At 45.3% G+C, this 19,029-nt stretch overlaps 1 protein-coding gene across 1 annotated transcript in view; it reads right to left on the bottom strand.

Annotated features, from left to right (window-relative positions):
• LOC147683184 (actin filament-associated protein 1-like 2) overlaps positions 1-19,029 on the bottom strand; it is a 278,687-nt gene that overhangs the window by 199,973 nt on the left and 59,685 nt on the right. Inside the window, exon 2 of the mRNA XM_086944799.1 lies at positions 15,066-15,194. Coding sequence (XP_086800925.1) covers positions 15,066-15,194 — 129 coding nt within the window. The remainder of the gene's footprint in view (positions 1-15,065; positions 15,195-19,029) is intronic.

The raw sequence follows: 19,029 nt of genomic DNA, 5'->3' as shown, positions 1-19,029 counted from the left end.
AGAAACTTTCTTTTAATTTAAAGTCTAACATGGGCATAAACTATGAAAAAGGAACATTTGAGCAAAACTAGAATATTTGGAAACAATACATATATTAAGAAATCCACGAGATAAATATATGCTGCATTTTTCACATACTATGAAAATGCAATAGTATTTTTCGCGTGTGTGCACCAAATTTTGTTAAATTGCGTAAACAACGTGATTATTTGACACTTCTATTTGAGCTGTGTATTTAAATTTCGTCATACCAAAGTGTTGGTTTTAAGTACAAATAAGCCTCCTGACCAGAATAACTTCACCATCCCTTCTTCGTGTGTTGCATCATTGTTTGAAAAACGTGTGGGATGTTACATGGCAGGATGCAATGGCAACATACAAATGAAAGCAACACAGAGGTAAAAATATCAGCCAGGAGAAAATCACTAAGTTGCGGAAGACAGGCGAGCTACCATGATTTAATGTTAGCCGTGAATAATTAGGGGATGAGGAATGCGCTGGGAGGAGAAATGCTGAGCGCACGCTGATAAGCTTGTCTTTGATGTGGTAATGCAAGGCAGGCAGGCAGGCGGCTGGTGGCATTGTGCACGCGCTTTTTAGGGCTTGCGCTTGCGCAATGACCTAAAAAGCGCACATGCACTTGAAGAAATCTCCAGTTGAATCGCCGGTGTTTAAACACTGTTTAAGCCCCTTTAGAGCTTCGCCAGCTATGCGCATGCGCACAGCAGGCGAGCCCTAAAAAAACGGCTGCTACAAAAGTACTGAGAAGGAACCAGAGACTCCGAGTGGTCTAATTCCAATTTATTTAACCCTTTGGCTGCGTCCATCATCTGGAGTGTGTGTGACGTGGAACTTTCCTCCACGAAGGGCCGGGATGGCTCACTAGATGTCTCCCCCCCTGCTTCAGTTGGTTATTAGTAGCAGTGAACTTCGCTTCAGAGGCACAGCTCCTGACCCGCCCCCTGGACTATTAACATGGAAACAAGCAGTATTTGGTTGTGTGTGTGGGTGTGCATGTGTGCGCGCATGTGTGCGCGCATGTGTGTCACAAATGTGAGAAGGGGCAGGTATTCCAAAATGCTCAAGCCTGTTAATAATTAGCAATGCTGGAAAGCCAGCAGCAAAGCCGGCGTGGAACCTTTCCCTGACTCCCTGCTGCACGCTCTCACTCAGTTTATTAAAGTGTAGAAATGCATGCATGTGAAAGTGCTTGTCTCTCTCAGGCACTCCAATCCCCACCTCCCCCCAACACCATCCATTACCCACGACTTAACTCTTTTGATGTATGTTAACAAGCATGTCAAGTTATTTTTCTTTTTGCAATTATATAGCTGTTATCTAGTGCTTAACTTGTAATTAAATAAAATGAATACAAAACAATTGTCAAGGAAACAGAAAAAAGTTTTCTAAGGAGCCCACCGCTCACCGTACTAAGTCCAAACCGTAGTACTACCTCTTGCCTGTTAATCCTCCCACCCTACATGGCATGCGCCTGCCTTCTTATCCCTTTCTTGCCCTTTGTTACTGTTTCCCCATAGTTGTCTCCCTTTCCTGCCTTCCTCTCTGCTGTTCAAACTTATAACAACAACGACCCGTTGCCCACCACCTGCACAAATTAAACCCCTCTACTAAGTAAACATATAGGGGGTGACCTATATCATCTGGTTTTTTTTTTAACACTTACACAGCATTTGCACCAGGATTGTTGCAAGTACCTCCCATGTGTGATTTGTGCACAATCATTTATAGTATGTTGAACCAACGTCGAGGCTCCAACAAAGATCCCCAGCGCCCAAGTCTGGAGCTCTGACTGCTGCGCTACGTCCTCACACTCTAGGGATCTGTGTTGGAGACTCTCTGTGTTCGCCTCAAAGGTGCTGCTTCCACACGAAACATTAGGAGCAGTTCGCTCTGCAGGCTTTTGGTTTAGTTTTTGTAGCGCAAACTCAACCCGGAGCTGTTGCAGGGCTTTCCTCGAGCTCCAGCTACTATACACAATGAGTGACACATTCATATAATTTATATTTTTTGTAGACAGATTAATCGGCAACCCAGGACAATACTCAAATGTCTTTAACAGTGATGCAATTAATCTACCCGTGTCTACAAAAAATATCAAGGTTTTGTAAGTTGGGTTTACTCGGTCGCATGATCTACCGGCCCGGGCCCCATCACTAGTCATTCCTCTCGTCCTAATGTCATCCACATTTAAGCTATCACCTGTCACAGCGCGAGCGCCGATTTATGAAACAGCATGGCGAAAGCAGATCAGTCACGAGTAGGTGCGCAAAGTGATCTGGGACGGATTTATAGATGAACAGTCGGTAAGGTTAATTAGTACTGATGGAAACTTAATACCCACAGGGGGGGGCTCACTTCCTCGGCTTGACACTAGGTTTGGTTGCTGGCCGGGAACTGCTTCCACATAGCTTGTGTGAGCTGAAAAGGCCAACCATGTTCAAATAAAACCCCTCTTTTGGCACCGAAACAATATAATTAAGGGTGACAGATCAGATATTCTTAATAAATAAGGGCTTTAAGTGGAAGTTTTTCAATTTATATACAACCCATAGTTGCTGCATATTTGTCTTATACATCTGTTTGCAGACAGACTTCTGTAGTGATCGCATTAACCAAATAAGCTTTACCACTAGAAAAGTAGTACATTTGCACAGATTACTTTAACATACATTCCTGTCTCGCGTATGGTGTTTGTGTTCTATTTTGTATGTTGTTACGTTTAAGAGAAAGACCAAGAAAATATACTATTTAACTCAATTGTTTTTTTTTTTGGTCCTTGTCTCTGACCCTGCCCCCACAGCTCTCTGAAGCGTAGTAACCTTACTCTTGGTCGCTTTGACTGTGTATACAACAACAGTTTGGTTGTGTTTGTTGTAAAATTATATATTTCTGTCAAATGGCTTCAGATTTATTAGCAAAAAATTTTTTTTCGCCCAATAAATAGCAATCATAAATATAGACGCACTTTCCCCGGTTTTGTAAAGCAAGTCCAAAATCAAACTCTCGAGCAGTAAAACTGATCGGGCGTTTACTTATTTCATCTACATTAAAAATAATGAGTGAGTCGGCCCTTGGGCCTGGAATTTTTCGCATGCCGGTTGCGCCGACCTCTTTTAAGTGGGCGCATAGACCCGCTGAGCTGCCTCGCTAGCCTGCAAGCCAGGAGGTTATTATGGGTCACCAGAGCTGCAATGCTGCATTGTTTTACGCCACATCAGCCTCTTGCGGAGGCTCGCGCATTGTACGGAGGGGGTGTTGAACGGCTCCTGTCAGGATTGGGAGGTGGGGGCTGCGTCATGCGCACGCAGTTTATTTTTCAGGGTATCTCGCGCTCTCCAGTGACGCCGAGATTGATGGATCGAATACAGACTGCGCAGAATGATAACTAATGCACACCAGAAAGGTCTGGTATCCTCTGTGGATAAGATCTAAAGCCAGAGTGTTATAATGTCACTACTGTCTCACGGCTCATCAACGATGTTGTAGAAAGCCCTGTGACTCGCATTAAATGTAGCATACTACTTCTCTGTGTGGGTGTGTGTGGGGGGGCTCTGTGTGGGGGGGGCTCTGTGTGGGTGTGTGTGTGGGGGGCTCTGTGTGAGTGTATGTGTGGAGGGCTCTGTGTGGGTGTGTGTGGGGGGGCGCTGTGTGTGTGGGGGGGCTCTCTGTGGGTGTTTGTGTGTGGCATTTGCGAGAGATTAAGCTATTGGCATTGTAAATGACAATGCATTTATTTATGTTAAAAAAAACATAAATAAAAATAATGTCAAGAGCAATGCCAATAGCTCTAACTTTAACAAAGGCAAAACCATTGCATTGTAAATGCTTGTTATTGTTCTCCTGCTAGCAGGAGCAAAGTACTTTTTCCTTGCCTTCCCTGCTACAGGGAACTATTAGGTCACTGTGTCTGGGGATGGGGCCCCCAGGACAGCCCTACTTCAGGTCCTAGGGAATGGGATACTCAAGGCTGAGGTCAGCATGGGATGGGGCACAACACACGACCCCCTCTCCATTATGAAATAAATTAGTAGATGCGCTGACCCTCAGGTCCTGGCCCACCCCAAGGCCACTGAAAAATAAAATGCTGAGCCCCACGTTTAAGTACAAAAGATTTTCAGCCAGTCCCACAGGACTCCTACGGGACCACGCAACAAATTTAAAAAAAAACTTCTGGTACTAGGGGAGTCCCTCTAGGATCCCCCACCCACAAGAACTAAGGTGTCATTGTATCCTTCACCTGGCCCCTTATGTCCTCTTTTAAACACATTTTCAGGACAGGGGACAGAATCCCTATGTTCTATAATGACCACTGCAACATTTCTGTTCATCCGGCGTCCAAACAGACAGAACACTCACTCTGAAAAATCCCCTACAGCTAATCAGAAGGATAGAATTTTTTTATTTCTGCCCACGGTCAAGCTAACTGCATATTTTGAACCTTAATTTCTCTAAAACTACTGAACAGAATTACACCAAATCACACAACGAAATGCGTTCCAAATAAAGATTGAACTTTCAGACAAATTAGGTGTAATTTTATTCAGGCACTTGGGCTGTAGTGCTGTTCAAAATTCCTTATGGAAATCACATGAGGAAATTGCATTATGGGAACCCCTTTTTATCACCCACCACTTGACAGATCACCCCAAAACTTGCCAGGATGGAGCTGAAGTGAATGAATGTGTGAGAAAGTGGTTCTATATATATTGGACAATAATGAAGTACAGCGTGTATAGAGTCCACAAACCCCAAAGGTATAACAGAGGTTAAAGTCAGGACTGAATTTACTCTCCAAAGTGGTAGCTTGGCTGAGCAGTAAGGCAGTACCAGAGGGCCGTGCAAAGCATTTATTGTACACAATCAGTCAGCAAAGGATTTCACACACTCAAAGACTGAACTCCAGGCCAATGGTTTTTATATCCAAAGATATAGTTGTTTTATTTTTAGAACCAACAGGCATAAAAATACACTTTGCTAGATATGAGAACTCTCATGTAATTACTTTGCAAGGAAGCAATTAAGCTGGTAAACACAGTAGGTACAGGAGTTGCTGAAGGCAACTCAAGTCTAGACACACTTTAGCATTGAGCTCAATGGATTGCTACCATAAAAGTACAGTTGATTACAGTACAGATTACTTTAGTAGTTCCAGGACTAGATCCTAGATTCAGTCCTGGGGTCTAAGCTGAAACCAGATTAGCAAAAACGTTTTAGTTACTGTGGTGAATTTTCATGAATATAAAGCTGTTTTAAAAGTTCACCCTTAGAAACTTTTCAATGACAATCTGGCAATGTTATTCAATGGGAGAAAATTCAGGTTGCAGGTAAAGCATGATCTCGTTACTTTTGTAATCCAGTACTGGGCTACTAGGGCTAGCACTGGGGTCTGAACTTAATACAGGTAGGTAATTGCGTTTCAGTATTTTGTATGATTTTTAAAGAATATTTCAAGTTTTCAAAAGTAGGCACTTAGAAGAAATTTCATAGAGAAGCATACAATGGATTCCTATGGAGAAAATACAGATTACTAGCAAACCCGGTAAGGATTACTTTTGCGGTTCAGTACCGGGCTGCAAGGTACAGTACTGGCTTCTCGCCTGCTTGCAGGTGAGTACTTCGGAATTCGGTCTTCAGCTGATTTTCTATGAATATTTGCAGTTTTCAAAACTTCACACTTAAAAAAATTTCGAGTCAGAATGGGTCAATGTTATCCAATGGCAGGTAAGTGAGTTACCGGTTTCCAGGTGAGTACTTGTGTGGTGAAGTTAAGGTTCCGGGTATAGACTCAGGGGTCCACCAGGGTCAGGTAAGTACAGTCGGTTCCGCCCCAGCAGTGCAGGGCCGGCCGGGTGCAGAGGTAGGTATGCCCAATTATATCCAAAGAGGGAAAGGGGGCCTTCTATTGGTGGCTGCTGGCTAGCAGGCCACGCGGCTGTGAGAGCTGGGCTCCTGGTCACTTGCTCTGGGCAAGGGGGCAAGTAGGATAGGACAAAGGTGGCACAGCCAGTGGCACTCGGGTGGCTGGGTGCAGGGTGCTCTTGAGCCGTCGGGGGCTCAATGTTATCCAATGGGAAAGGTCAACAAGGAACAAAGGCTGCAGGCTCGGGGACGGAGACTCTCCAGGGGCGACCAGCACTTCAAGAGGTAAGTTGGGATCTTGGAGCACAGGCAGGTACCCCAAAGGGAGGCACAGGGGGCTGTAGGGTCTTTGGGTGTCGGAAAAGCTTACCCTCGGCTGGTCGCGGTTGGGGTGGCCCCTGGTTCTGAGTCTGCAGGTGTCGGCTGGTTCATCGAGGAAGGTCTTTGGGCACTGGACTTCGGGTCCCAGTCGCTGGGGGGACGTCGTTGTGGTCTTGGTTCCGTTGGGCCCGGCCCGGGCTCGGTGGGTGCAGAGTGGGCTGGTCCGGAGCTTCCTGGTTGGCACCAGGTGGGTTGTTGCAACAGAGCCTCTGCTGACGGGAGTCCCAGTCTTTAAGAGGGTCAGGGCAGGCAGGTCCTCCGGGTGTCCCAAGGTTGCTGTCCGCAGGAGTCGCCTGGATTAGGCAGGAACAGGTTCCAGGATCGACAGGCCGGTAGGGCTAGGGCCAAGTCAGTTGTTGTTGTCCTGTTAGCAGCTGCACGGCGGGTCTTCTTCTTCTTGATCTTCTTTCTTCTTTTCGTATCGGGATCTGAGGAAGGAAGGTTCAGGGAGCCCCTAAATACTGAATTTAGGGGCTTTACAAGTAGGGCAAGGGCAGGGACCAATGGGTCCCTGTCCTGGGGTTCATACACCCCCTAGCCTGCTCCTCTCCTGTGGGTGGGGGGCAAGAGTCTAGCTGGGACTGGGCAGGGCTCCCCATCTACAAGATGGCTGGAGCCCGGGGTCGTGCTTCACCTCGTCTCCCCCACCTGAGGGGTGGGGTTGGCACAGGCTGGCACCCCCCCCCTTCCTGACGTAGTTTTTCACGCCAGTCTTCCCGCAAGAGTGGGGGTTAGAACTGGTGGGTGCCAGTTGCTGGGTACAGCAAATGGTCTGGAGAAGCTCACAGAGGCGGCATGCGTTTGAAGCTTCCCCCTACCCATCCTGCGGGAGGAGACCTAGCACCTCGCCCAGGAAGTGCATTGTTGCAGGCCCAGGAGAGCGGGGGGCTCTCCACCCAGGGGTCCAGCAACATGTCTGCTGTGTGGCAGCCTCTGCAGCCACTCAGCCCAGACGTGGATTGTAGGTTAAGATTTCAGAGGGCATCTCTAAGATGCCCTCTGGTGCTTTTTACCTTAAATCCCCCACTGGCATCAGTGCGGGTTTAATCGTCTGAGAAGTTTGGTACCAAACTTGGCAGTCTTCAGTGTAGCCATTATGGTGCTGTGGAGTTCGTAATGACAACCTCCCAGCACCATATACTCTTAATGGTATCACTGCACTTACAGTGCCCAGGAATGGTCCTGGGTACTGTAGGGGCACAGGGCTCATGCACCTGTGCCCACACCTCTGGCATAGGGCACCCAGCTAGAGGGGTGACTGAAATATGCCAGGGCAGTGGGTTCTGTGGGCATGGCACACAGGTATGTGTGCCATGTCGACTCTTGGTTTAGTTCTGTACTTAGGCACCCAGCCTGCAAAGGCAGTGTGTGGGTGCCAGGGTACAGGGCCCCTGAGGGTGGCACAATAAGTGCTGCAGCCCTCAGGGGTCTTCTCTGGTCACCATGCCCTGGGTACCTAGGGTACCATTTACTAGGGGCTGACAGGTGGCCAGAGATGCAAATTGGATTTTTAGTTTCAGCACAATTTTAGGGAAGGAACACAGGCCCTGGGTACCTGGTTGGCAGGAACCCAGGGCACACTCAGTCAAAGCAGATCATCAGTTCAGAAAAAAGTGGGGGCATACCAAGGCAAGAAAGATGGCACTTTCTCACAGAACGTTTTTTGTAAAGTTATGTAAAGATTTGTCAAACATTCTTATTTATAGGATAGGACAGCCAGTGGCTTCAAGAAATTATCCTCATGTGAGATTTCAGATCTACAAGAAACAACACTCTTATAGTAGTGCACAGATTAGGGGAACCATTTAGATACCCAACATGTCAGTCATTAGAGTACTGGATAAAGCTGTAACAAAGCACTCCAATTTATCCTAGGTAATCCACAGTTTAGCAAACTCTGCATCTGTGCCAATATCTGCTAAAATGCAAGCCACATTGGTTAGAGGAGGATTTCAACTGTAACATCCTCTGCACACATTATTGGACACCATTGCAAATATGTCAGTTTCACTCTATGCTTTTCACAAATCAAGCAAACAAGCGGCTTCATAACTATACTAAAGAAGAGCAGAGACAGAGGGCCCCCCTTGTCTTGTTGTCCTGCAAGACCTATGAAAACAGATGCAATACCCTTCACACAGATGTTGGAAAAGCTGGTTTGGAGTAATTAAATGTACAAGGGAGCGAATGTGGCCCCAACCCCTAATTCTGCTCTGGACCTCATAAAAAATATACATTGACAGAGTCAAATGCCTCCTCTGCATTACAAATAAGGATTACAGCCTGGTTCTCTAAGTCAAATTATGGAAAATAAGCATCTCAATTTGTTTTGGATCGACCAATTAGGGGCAAATCCAGCTTGATGTGGCAAATGTGTCCAGCTTGGACCATCATTTGTCAATTGGAGGCATACTGGAAAAACACATTGCTTTTTGTGCAATGTGAGGTAGGAAGCATAATACCAAAATCGTCACCATGGGTAACTATAGGAGTATACTTGTATTTTTGTAACACATTGCAATTACGAGCAGAACATATTTACTTTGAACTACCATCTGCTGCACTAGATAGACTCTGCAGATGTCCCAGTGCTGTACTGTGGCTCAGTTTTTTTCCTTACCCAATTTTACAGTGGCATGAACCCAGCAGCACAGGATGAGTAAGTCTGGAGGCTGGCATCGTCAAACGTGTCACCTCCTCCAGCAGGAGATCTGTGACTGGGCATATCCACCACCAGGCTGTCCAGATGATAACAAGCTGATGGGTCCAGACACGTCTGTGCACCACACAAGGAGAAAAAAACAGGCTAGACACCAGAGGACCAGAGAATATAGAGAAGTGTGGCTCAAGAGATAACGCTGTTGGTGAAGTCAAATGTCATTGGGGTGCTCCTCAACTATAACGAGAGGAAGGCAGATAACAAGGAACACCAAATAAGACGCAGTGGAATAAGTGGAATCCAGGCAAACATCAGTATCCATGAGCTGGGCTGACCATCCTAGCACTGGGTCAGATAAATAGCGCTGCCAGCGGGCAGACTAGAGGCAGCAGACAAATGGATATGACTGTGACCCAGCTGCTTCTCCATTAAAATATATAGACACAGCAGCAGTATTCTTAAGTATTTTGTTCGGAGAGTTGACACATTTTATAAAGTGGCTCTCTTGCATGATACCCTCTAGGGACCACCCAATATGGGATTCATATCTGTAGGCATATAGCTTTTAGAGAGGCAGATGTCAGAATCTCTATCACTGGTCAAGGGGCCATCTTTCTGGCAGCAGGTCAAAATGGCTCCTCTGGAAGATGTAAGCCCATTGGAGCTTCGCTCAATAGCTACTTCTACTTTGAGGAGTCATTGACAAGAGACCCCTCAGGGAGCAGTGGCGGACCTCACCATGAGGGACACAGCTCTGTATATACACCCCTTCTCCTCTGCATTAACTTCAGTACAGAGAAAGCTAACCTAAAGACAGAAAGCTGTGCATTATTATCTGCATTGATGATATAGGTGAGAACTATCTCTTTGGGAACACTGAGGAATGAGGGGAGTTATAAAGGGCATCAGGAAGAGCTGTATGGCAGTATATTCAGTAATTTGCAGAACCCAAGGATACTAGCATTGAAGAGGGAAGCTTCTCTGTACCTCTGAGGCAGGATCGGGGTAGGTATATGAACCGGGAAGGTCAGAGACATGGAAGCTTCAATTCAGATGTTTCCTGGAAAGTATCTTTGCAGCTCTTCTACCAGAAGAGATGATCTGTGATGTATTTGGCTAGCTTATCTAAGCCAAATATATGAAACTTCAGAATAACGAAAATGTGCTTAATGAACATCTTCCTTTGTGCTATTATGTGAGGCAGAACAATGATGCTGTATATTGGTTAACGGCAAATGAAGAAAATGGAGTGCTTCTTTGATTCAGCCACACACATACCATTCTGCATTTCAATATTACACAAATATTTTTGTAATGGCCTATACAGCAAAACCTTGTGATTATTCTTCCAAAGCAGTATATAATCTTAATAGGTCATAAAGGTATGGTACGAACAATAAACAGCACATGTAAAGGAAAGGAGTGGGTCAAAAAACACTAAGGGCCTAATTCTGATGCGGTTAGGAAGTCCTCCTAATGGCATTTGCTACACCCAAATCAGATCGGGAACGATTCTTTCCAACCGAGGGCCCGATTACAATGCGGTTAGGAAAGCATTCCCACCTAGGGCCGGATTACGATGCGTTAGGAATACAGGCTCCTATTGAAGTCAATGGGAGCCCAACCAAAACGTATCTGGAAGCAACCGGATGCATTGTGCTCGTTCGGTTGGACTCTCCCGATCCGATTCAGTTGGAAGCCATTCCCAAACCATTTGGTCAGTAAGCTTTCCAAACCGCATCAGAATCGAGCCCTAAGAGGGGACAGATCAGCCCAGAAACATTTTTAACTTCATAACATGTTCAAAATGATGCAAAGATTAACAGTTCTCTTTGCTGAATCTGTCAACCTGATACTCTCTGGAGTGTTTAAAACACGGTACGCAACTCAGCTGCTACTCCCAGATACATATACTAGGACAACACAGCGGCAAAGTAAGAGAAGATAGCTTCATCCACCCATGCCTCCTTCATGAGTTCTGATCACAGATGAGAGACTAGCATCTTCAATGTTTAGGATTCTTACAATCAAATAATCGAAACGTGTTCCTCTTAATAAAAGTGCTCAATGTGCATATATCAATACTATAAAGAAGCCATTAAAAGTGCATATTTTATTTTCGAAAATGAAGGAGAAAAAACGTCATAGGACCTTCAAGTACTGAACTGAAACTTGCCTTATTATTTTTGTGAATGAAACAGACAGTTATCTGTCTAGTTGGGCGAAAATGATCTTATGACTTCTAGTCAACTCACTCCTTCAAAGTGACCTTGTTGCAAAACTTCAGTTAGTTGGACCTTGTGCAAGATGTTCTTTCAGTTCGACGTCCTCTTCTTCTGCTTAGTCACACTAGCAATGTTCTTCGAGGGTCCAGGGCTCATCTCTGAATTTTCAGCAGAGTAGCCACCAGTAAATGTATGCGCTAGACTAATTTGCATATTCTGGTCAATGTCCAGACAAAGAACAAATTGCTGTCCCAAAGCAGTCGGACAAGTATTACCTCAACTTTGGATGCATGAGCAAAAAATATATATATATATCAACCAAAGTTTCGCTGTATTTGATGTTCAAAATCCACTTCCAAGTGGATCATGGTTTTTGTCCTTTTTTCCGTTGCCTTCCTAAAGTAAGAGTCATAGGTTTGGCCAGTTTGTACAGGGGAAGATAATTTTGTATATTGTAGCCAAACTGGTCAAGCAGCAAAGGTTGAATTGTTAGACCACCGGCGGCAACAAAGAACAGATTGGGAAGAGGGAAGCCTAACCCAATGACAGGCAGACTGGGACACCTATTATAGGCAAAGGACAGCCGGCAAGAAGCCACCCATCTTGTGTCTCAAATGGGCACTCTCTGTCCTTCACATGGTTTCCATGTCATATACAAACCAAGCACACCCACACTCACAGACATGAATATCCCTCACATAAGTAAAGGAAACGTCTACAGGTGCAAGACATTGGTCAAATGTTCCTAGAGGAGAGCAGGTAGGCAGCCTCCTTAACAGTGGCGGCTCCTCCGTTAAGGTGGAGCAGCGTCGCCCACTTCTTTTCGCAGTGTACAAAAAGGAAAAATAAAATGATAACTCACCTTCCTATCATTTTATTTGTTCCTGCTGCGGCATCTTGGCGGGCGGTTGTGCTCTGCTCTCAGAGCAGGGTGAGGAGTGATGAGCACTATATAAGTGCGCATGAATGTTTGACCAGCCCTCTCGGGCTGGCCAAACATTCATGCGCAGGCAAACATTCATGTGCACTTTGCATGTTCTCCATGCAGGCTGCATTACAGCCTGCGTGGAGAACATGTCCAGGCTCCCCTTCCCTGGCTGAGCGCCAAACCACGGTGCTCAGACCAATCACAACATTGCATTGCAGCTTTGTGATTGGCTATGGCTATGTTTTTCATTCAGAAGGCGAGCACCTAATAGCTTACAGGTTGGTGGCGAGGAAAGATAAAGGTGTGATTGAAACAATAGTGCAGACAGGGTGGAAAAAATTGACAAAGCCATGCAGAAGAGGTCTGCCCCAATAGGTGGGACAGTGAGGAGAATGATTATGCTCACTTTTGGCCCAAGATCCAGGTTCACCAAATATTGGTGGGGCCAAGTGCCCAGTAATATGGGCGGGTTTATGAAACCTAAATGCCACATGTAGCTCGCTGGATGCCTGCATTCAGGTGCCCAATGGTTTAAGGAAAGGAGCAGTGAACCAACATTTGTCTCAGACTTGAAGCCTTATTTCTGATAAGTCAATTGTTTAATAATTTTGTATAGTGCCACCCAACCAGAAGTAGCTCTCAAACTACACCAACTTAATACAAGAAGGCAGGAAATAAGTCTCAGAAAATAAGTGATGATCTAATTAATAAAGACAGAAATGTAACTTCTTCATTGAAAGGTCTGCGCAACCATAGCATACTTCCTTTGCAGTTAAAACTAACACACACATCACAATGCAGTCAAATAAAATATATGATCTACAATGTTGTTTTTCCATGTTTATATTCATCTATCTGTCATTGCCAACCAGCAAATGTTCGAGGCAATAATAGCATACATTTAAAAAACATAAAGCATGCATCTATAATCATTCAACAATGTCTGACATGCACTAAAGTAGAAAGGAATACAAAATATGCTTTAGGAAGTCCAGCACTGCTGACACACTTGACATTCGAAACTCAACAGGTTATTGTCAGTGGTGCCATGGGAAGAGAATGTGGCCTAACGGCTAGTGCGGTTCGCCTCGGAGCTAGGGAGCCGGGTTTGAGTCTCAGCAGGGACTCTCAACATTCTGTGATTCTGGGCAAATCACGTAATCTCCCCATGCCTAACAACAAAAGAATGAATGTGTCCGTCTCTAACCTCACTGGTGCTCATGTGAAGTGCTCGGATACCTTCGGGTCTAGTTCGCGCTATATAAAACTCCAGATAAATAATAATATGTCAAATGTACTTATTTATGATACATTATGGAAAGGATGCCATGGGACACAAGTACAGTTTTACATTCTCGGATCTCAGAGGTTTTGGATCACGTTATGTTTTGATTAGTAACTTGGAACAGCCTCTTAACTGAACAAGAGTTATACAAAATATAACTAATATCACAAATAAACGTGTGGAAAGAATATCTAAATGTATTGTAACTTGTAAATCACATGCAACTTACACATATATTTAGGGGTATTTTACCTAATAAATGATTCCAAATGACAAGATTTTAAAGGGGCGGAAAATATAGTTGGGAAATTGAAACGGTTTGTTTCTTAATGTGTAGTACAAATGTTCTACCTGTAATGGGGTAATGTTTTAGTAATAACGCTCTCTAAAGTGAGAAGCAGCTTGTAAATGCAGCTTTATGTGTATCTACACCTCCCTGCAGCACCCTTTAGATATGCTACTTACTCTTAACACCAGGTTTATAGAAAACCGACACTGTGCAGTGCAACCAGCAGGAGCTGTTCCCTCATCCCTTCCTTTGCTCCCAGTGCTTTGTCACTCAGCCAGGTCTGACCAGGATAAACAGTACGAAAGGTCCTGACCAGAGCTTAATTTGAGCCAGTGCTTTCCGGTGCTCCGCACCGCCACATTACTGCCAGCACCGGGGCTATGACAGTTTACCACATGGTGGCGCTGTCATGATAATTTAGGTACGAACACAACAACAGCGGTTCATTTGTTCAATTTACATTAGCAATGACTAATACCTGCTTCCCAAGCCATTCTTCTGGCTTTGGGGGCCAGGAATAGTCTGACTTGTCTCACTTGTAGGAGTGTAAAGGTTAGTAGTTGTGTATGTACTGTCATTGGCTGCTGCCATGGGTTATGTGAGGTACAAGCTGCAGTGGCCTCCCGACAGGAGCCCCAGCACTTATCCTTTTACAAATTAATCACTGGTCCTGACTGGTCACTGGGACTCCGTCGCATAAGTTATTTGTGGGGCCTAGGCTTCAGGATCCCTTATAACCTGGCGCCTGTGTAACGGCCAAAACGACATGCGCAAATCAAACTCTCCAACAGGGTTGGAGAGCAAGCACAGGCCTTCTTTGCTCTGCTGCACTGCTCCAGCCAATCCAGAAGCTTCACTCATGCAGCATGAGAGAAGTGTCTGGATGGGATAAGGACCTGTGGGAGCTGTGGGACCTCACGTTCAGAGGAGCCGGGGACTGGAGAACACCAAGGACGTGCTGCAGGCTAAGGTAAGGTAAACTTTTTTTTCATTTTTGAATGTTTATGTTTATTTGTATGTTTTTTTATTGTTTTATCAACTCACCATTTTTGGGGGTCACCAACTGCCACTGGAGTACCATCAATGAATCTGAAGACACTAACAGGAGCAACACATCCTATTGAGGTTTGTAGTACATCATGCATCCCTCATCTCCACGTACTCAAATAAGTTGGTGGTTAGTTAAAGGTCTAGCCCTATAAGCCCTCATTTCGAGTAGTACGGAGTGGTAATTCTGCAAGTGTTCTGCTGAATTTCTACCCACACAATTACAGGTTTTAGGTGGTGCAGAGATGCACCCAGTTAAACCCCGCCTTTCCACTCACATTTAAACCCCCTTTTTCGCTCACATTTTCCTCCTGCTGAAAGATCCCTCCCACTTCACCAATCAGCGAAAAGGCCTGACACCTGGCGCGTACCTGGGGTATCCTGTAACTGGGCGAGAAGCTCAGCCATGCTTTCCTTCTTCATCCGTGCCTCCAAACTCAGCTTCTCCTGGTCCAACACCAGCAGGAAGGCGTGCAGGTCAGACAGAAGGCGGTCCAGATCTGAGGGGGGGGTGGAGAGGCAACAGGTCAAGCGAGTCTCAAGGATGAGGGTTCAAAGAAGTCTAGGGCACAGAGGTCAAGGAAGTCCAATGGGCAGATGTAAAGGAGGGCCAAAGGGCAGAGGTCGAGGAAAAAAGAGGGATGAGAGGTCAGGGATGGTACAATTGAAGACCAGGTCTCAGTGATGCAGGCCACACTGCTAACCGTGATAGAGTGAGCTTCTACTGCGCACTAACTGACATATAAGTACCTCACCCCATCTGCTTGGATGATTGCACCCAAACACGCGGTCATCGTGCGAGTGCCAACCTTCATCTTCCACCGCCACGTTTAACTCAACAGTGTTCTCCTCCACTTCAATATACACTTTCATAATAGAAGGTAGCATCCTTCTAAAGTACATGGTCACCAATACTGCACTCTTTATACTTTGTAACTTCACACTCAAGACCAAAAACCATCAGGAGGAGATCCTAGGCTACAAACTCCCTCCTCATAAATAGCTGTATACACAGCCTTCTTATGTCACATGCTCTCTGTCAAAGCACACCTTCACTTAGAGGGCAGTCACTGCCCCACTTCCAGCTCTCTAACCCCCTGCTCCACTCTACTAACCAGAAAAAAATCTGCTCCAAACCCATCAACCCACATACACTGACTTTGCCTCCTGACACAGACATTGCCCCTGAAATCCTACACTCAAAATTCTAGACCTTCTACCCCTTTGGCACCTTTAAATATTCAACCCCAGCCCAGTCCTCAGCTACCTTAAAATCCAAATGAAAAGTCACCCGGAATATGGAGGGGAACTTGAAACTGTAACTGATAGACAGTCACTGTCCTCATCGAAGCCCATGGCGAACAAAAGCCGCCCACCAAGATCTCATCTTATTCCTCCAGGGACAGACATGACAAAAGGGCTCAGGTGGGAGACAACTGTAGCCTACAGCACCTGCACAAAGGGCTATCTAGTGGCATGCTATATGGATAAGCACAAGCCCCTGACACTCTGCTGGGTCTTCTGACAACCACATATTGGTGCTTTCTTGTGAAGTTGAAGCAAGCAAAGTATGTAAAAATGGGAAGCATGTGTGCATAAATGTGAACATATATGCATGCACATAAGGGTGTGACATCATCATTGCCTTGTGTGGGTATGTGGTGTGTGAGCATTTGTGACTGCTGATGTTGAAAGGATGATGAAGGTCTCAGGCAGTCTCCCTCGGCTTTCAGAAAGATGGTGATCTCAGGCATAATGGTGTTTCTGTCATAAGGTTGCCACGCCCGGCAATAAAATGGCATTCTTACCATTGTGTGGGCCATTTGGGTCACTATCCCTGACATAATTGGTAGCCATCTCCAGAAGAGTGGTGGTCCTGTCATAAGGTGATCATACTGATCAAAAGAAGGGGAGATCTAGGCTTTCATTTTATTAATACTATAAACACTGGTCAAAGACTCTGCTGGGCCAAATGTGTTTACCTCTTCCCATGCCATCCTCTTATGTGCTACTTTAACAGAGTTAGCACTTGGCCTCTCAAGCTCGAAAAATGTCTACACCATTTTTTGAGTTTATTCTAACTACAGGATTTTGCAATAAAATGTTTCCTTTCCCTGAACTTGGTCATTTAAACGTCTTCACTGTTAAACCATAGTTACTTTCCAGTTACTGTGGTGAATCTACAAGTGAATGTATTCACAAAAGGCCTACTGGAGTCCTTGCTTCCATTTCTCTTAACTCTTTCAGCCACTGCTATTAATTCCTTGAGATTACTGTAGGCAATACAAGACAATAACTGAGTTACATTCCTGCTCAGTAGGCGGAATCCTGACAGTCTTCCTGAAATTGTAGTTATTTCAGGGTCTCCCTTTCAAATGCAGCTCTCCTGCCAACCAAGGAGGTTGGTTCACTAAAATACGCCGACGGGTTCAGGAACGTTTGACGTCTTCCAGGGTAACTCTGAGAGAATCCCCAGGTGACTCACAAATATACGTTACCCTAGAAGGTAGCTGTATGAAGGCTTATTTCAGGATGCATTCAAAATCTGTGGATCTTGGCCTCAGCGCCTTTTCTACCTCTTGCCTCCTGTCTCTTCCGCTTCCTACTCCCAACTGCCTCTCATTCTCTTCAAGTCTACAAGAGCATTCTGTTGATGACATCATTTGTATGGTGCTATTCAACTTCTGCACAAGAGCAGACACTAGGTGCCTGATTCACAGAACTAACTTAAGACAAAATCCTAAACTTACTACCATTTTGGTATTCACAGAAGGCATTTACTCATTTCGGTATTCACAGAAGGCACTTACTCATTTCGGTATTCACAGAAGGCATTTACTCATTTCGGTATTCACAGAAGTTAGGAGTCCTAACTTTAGGACTCCTAAACGCCTTATGTGAAAAATCCTAACTTTAAGACTTTCGGTATTCACAGAAGGCATTTAGGAGTCCTAAAGTTAGGACTCCTAACTTCTGTGAATACCAAAATGAGTAAGTGCCTTCTGTGAATACCAAAATGAGTAAGTGCCTTCTGTGAATACCCAAATGGTAGTAAGTTTAGGATTTTGTCTTAAGTTAGTTCTGTGAATCGGGCCCTAAAACGTTAGTCATACCGACAAAAAATTGTAGACAGAGACATGCAACTCCTATCTGATGAAGAGTCCACTACTGCAGTAAAGGTGGTTCGGACTGAACACCAATACCACACTTGCATTCAATGGAATTGTTACACTCACAGGGGTTACACTAAGATGAAAGAGACATGAGGGTACAAAGAGGGTTATTTCACTCGGTGCAGTGGTCGAAGATACAGGAATCGCCTAGGTGGACGGTGCCAAGCTTTAAAATACCTCATATTGATTTCCAGCTCAAGGAGGGTTGCAACTGACAGTTGGGTGCGTGGAGCATTCAGGGATAAGACCATTCTCATATTGCTACAGGATTTCATGAGGCAACATTTTGTGGGATTGTCTTAAATGAGGGGCCAGCTCTGAACAATGACCTGTTCTGCACCACTTCATGCCAATTTATGCCTACTCTGTGCCATTGAACACAATGCCACTGCGCTCTACGCCTCTGCACTGTACACCATCACACTCTACTCTACGCTACTGCACTCAATGCCACTGCACTCTACGCCTCTGCACTGTACACAATTACACTCTACTCTAAGCTACTGCACTCTATGCCACTGCACACTATACCACTGCACTTTACGGCACTCTATGCCACTGCACTCTACACCACTCTACTCTATGGCACTGCACTCTGCACCACTGCACCATTCTATATCTCTGCACCACTATACTCTGAGCCACTGCACTCTATGCCACTCTACTGAACCACTGTACGCCACTGCCCTTTATCCCACTGCCCTCTACTCTGCACCACTGCACTCTGCGCCACTCTACTTTGCATTACTGCACTCTATGCATCTGCACTCTACCGGACTCCGATCTATGGAACTCTACTCTACACCACTTTACTCTATGCTACTCTGCTGTATGCCACTCTACACTACACCCCTGCACTCTACAAAATTGCACTCTGCTCTGTGCCAACGCACTTTACGTCACTCTACTCTACTTTGCACTACCCTAATCTATGCTATATTCACTATATACCACTCTACTCTATACTAATGCACTCTACGCCACTCTACTTACTCTGCCCCACTTTACTCCAGTGCACTATACGCCACTCTACTCTGCACCACTCTATGCCACTGCACCCTACACCAGTCCACTCTACACCACTCTACATCACTCTATGCAACTGCACTTTATGCCACTTTCCTCACTTCTGCACCACTCCACGCCACGGCACTCTAGGCCA

Source organism: Lissotriton vulgaris, chromosome 11 (assembly GCF_964263255.1).
Source record: "Lissotriton vulgaris chromosome 11, aLisVul1.2, whole genome shotgun sequence".
NCBI classification, from domain to species: domain Eukaryota; kingdom Metazoa; phylum Chordata; class Amphibia; order Caudata; family Salamandridae; genus Lissotriton; species Lissotriton vulgaris.
Note: the sequence above shows the minus strand (reverse complement) of the source record. Positions and strands in the feature narration are given on the sequence as shown.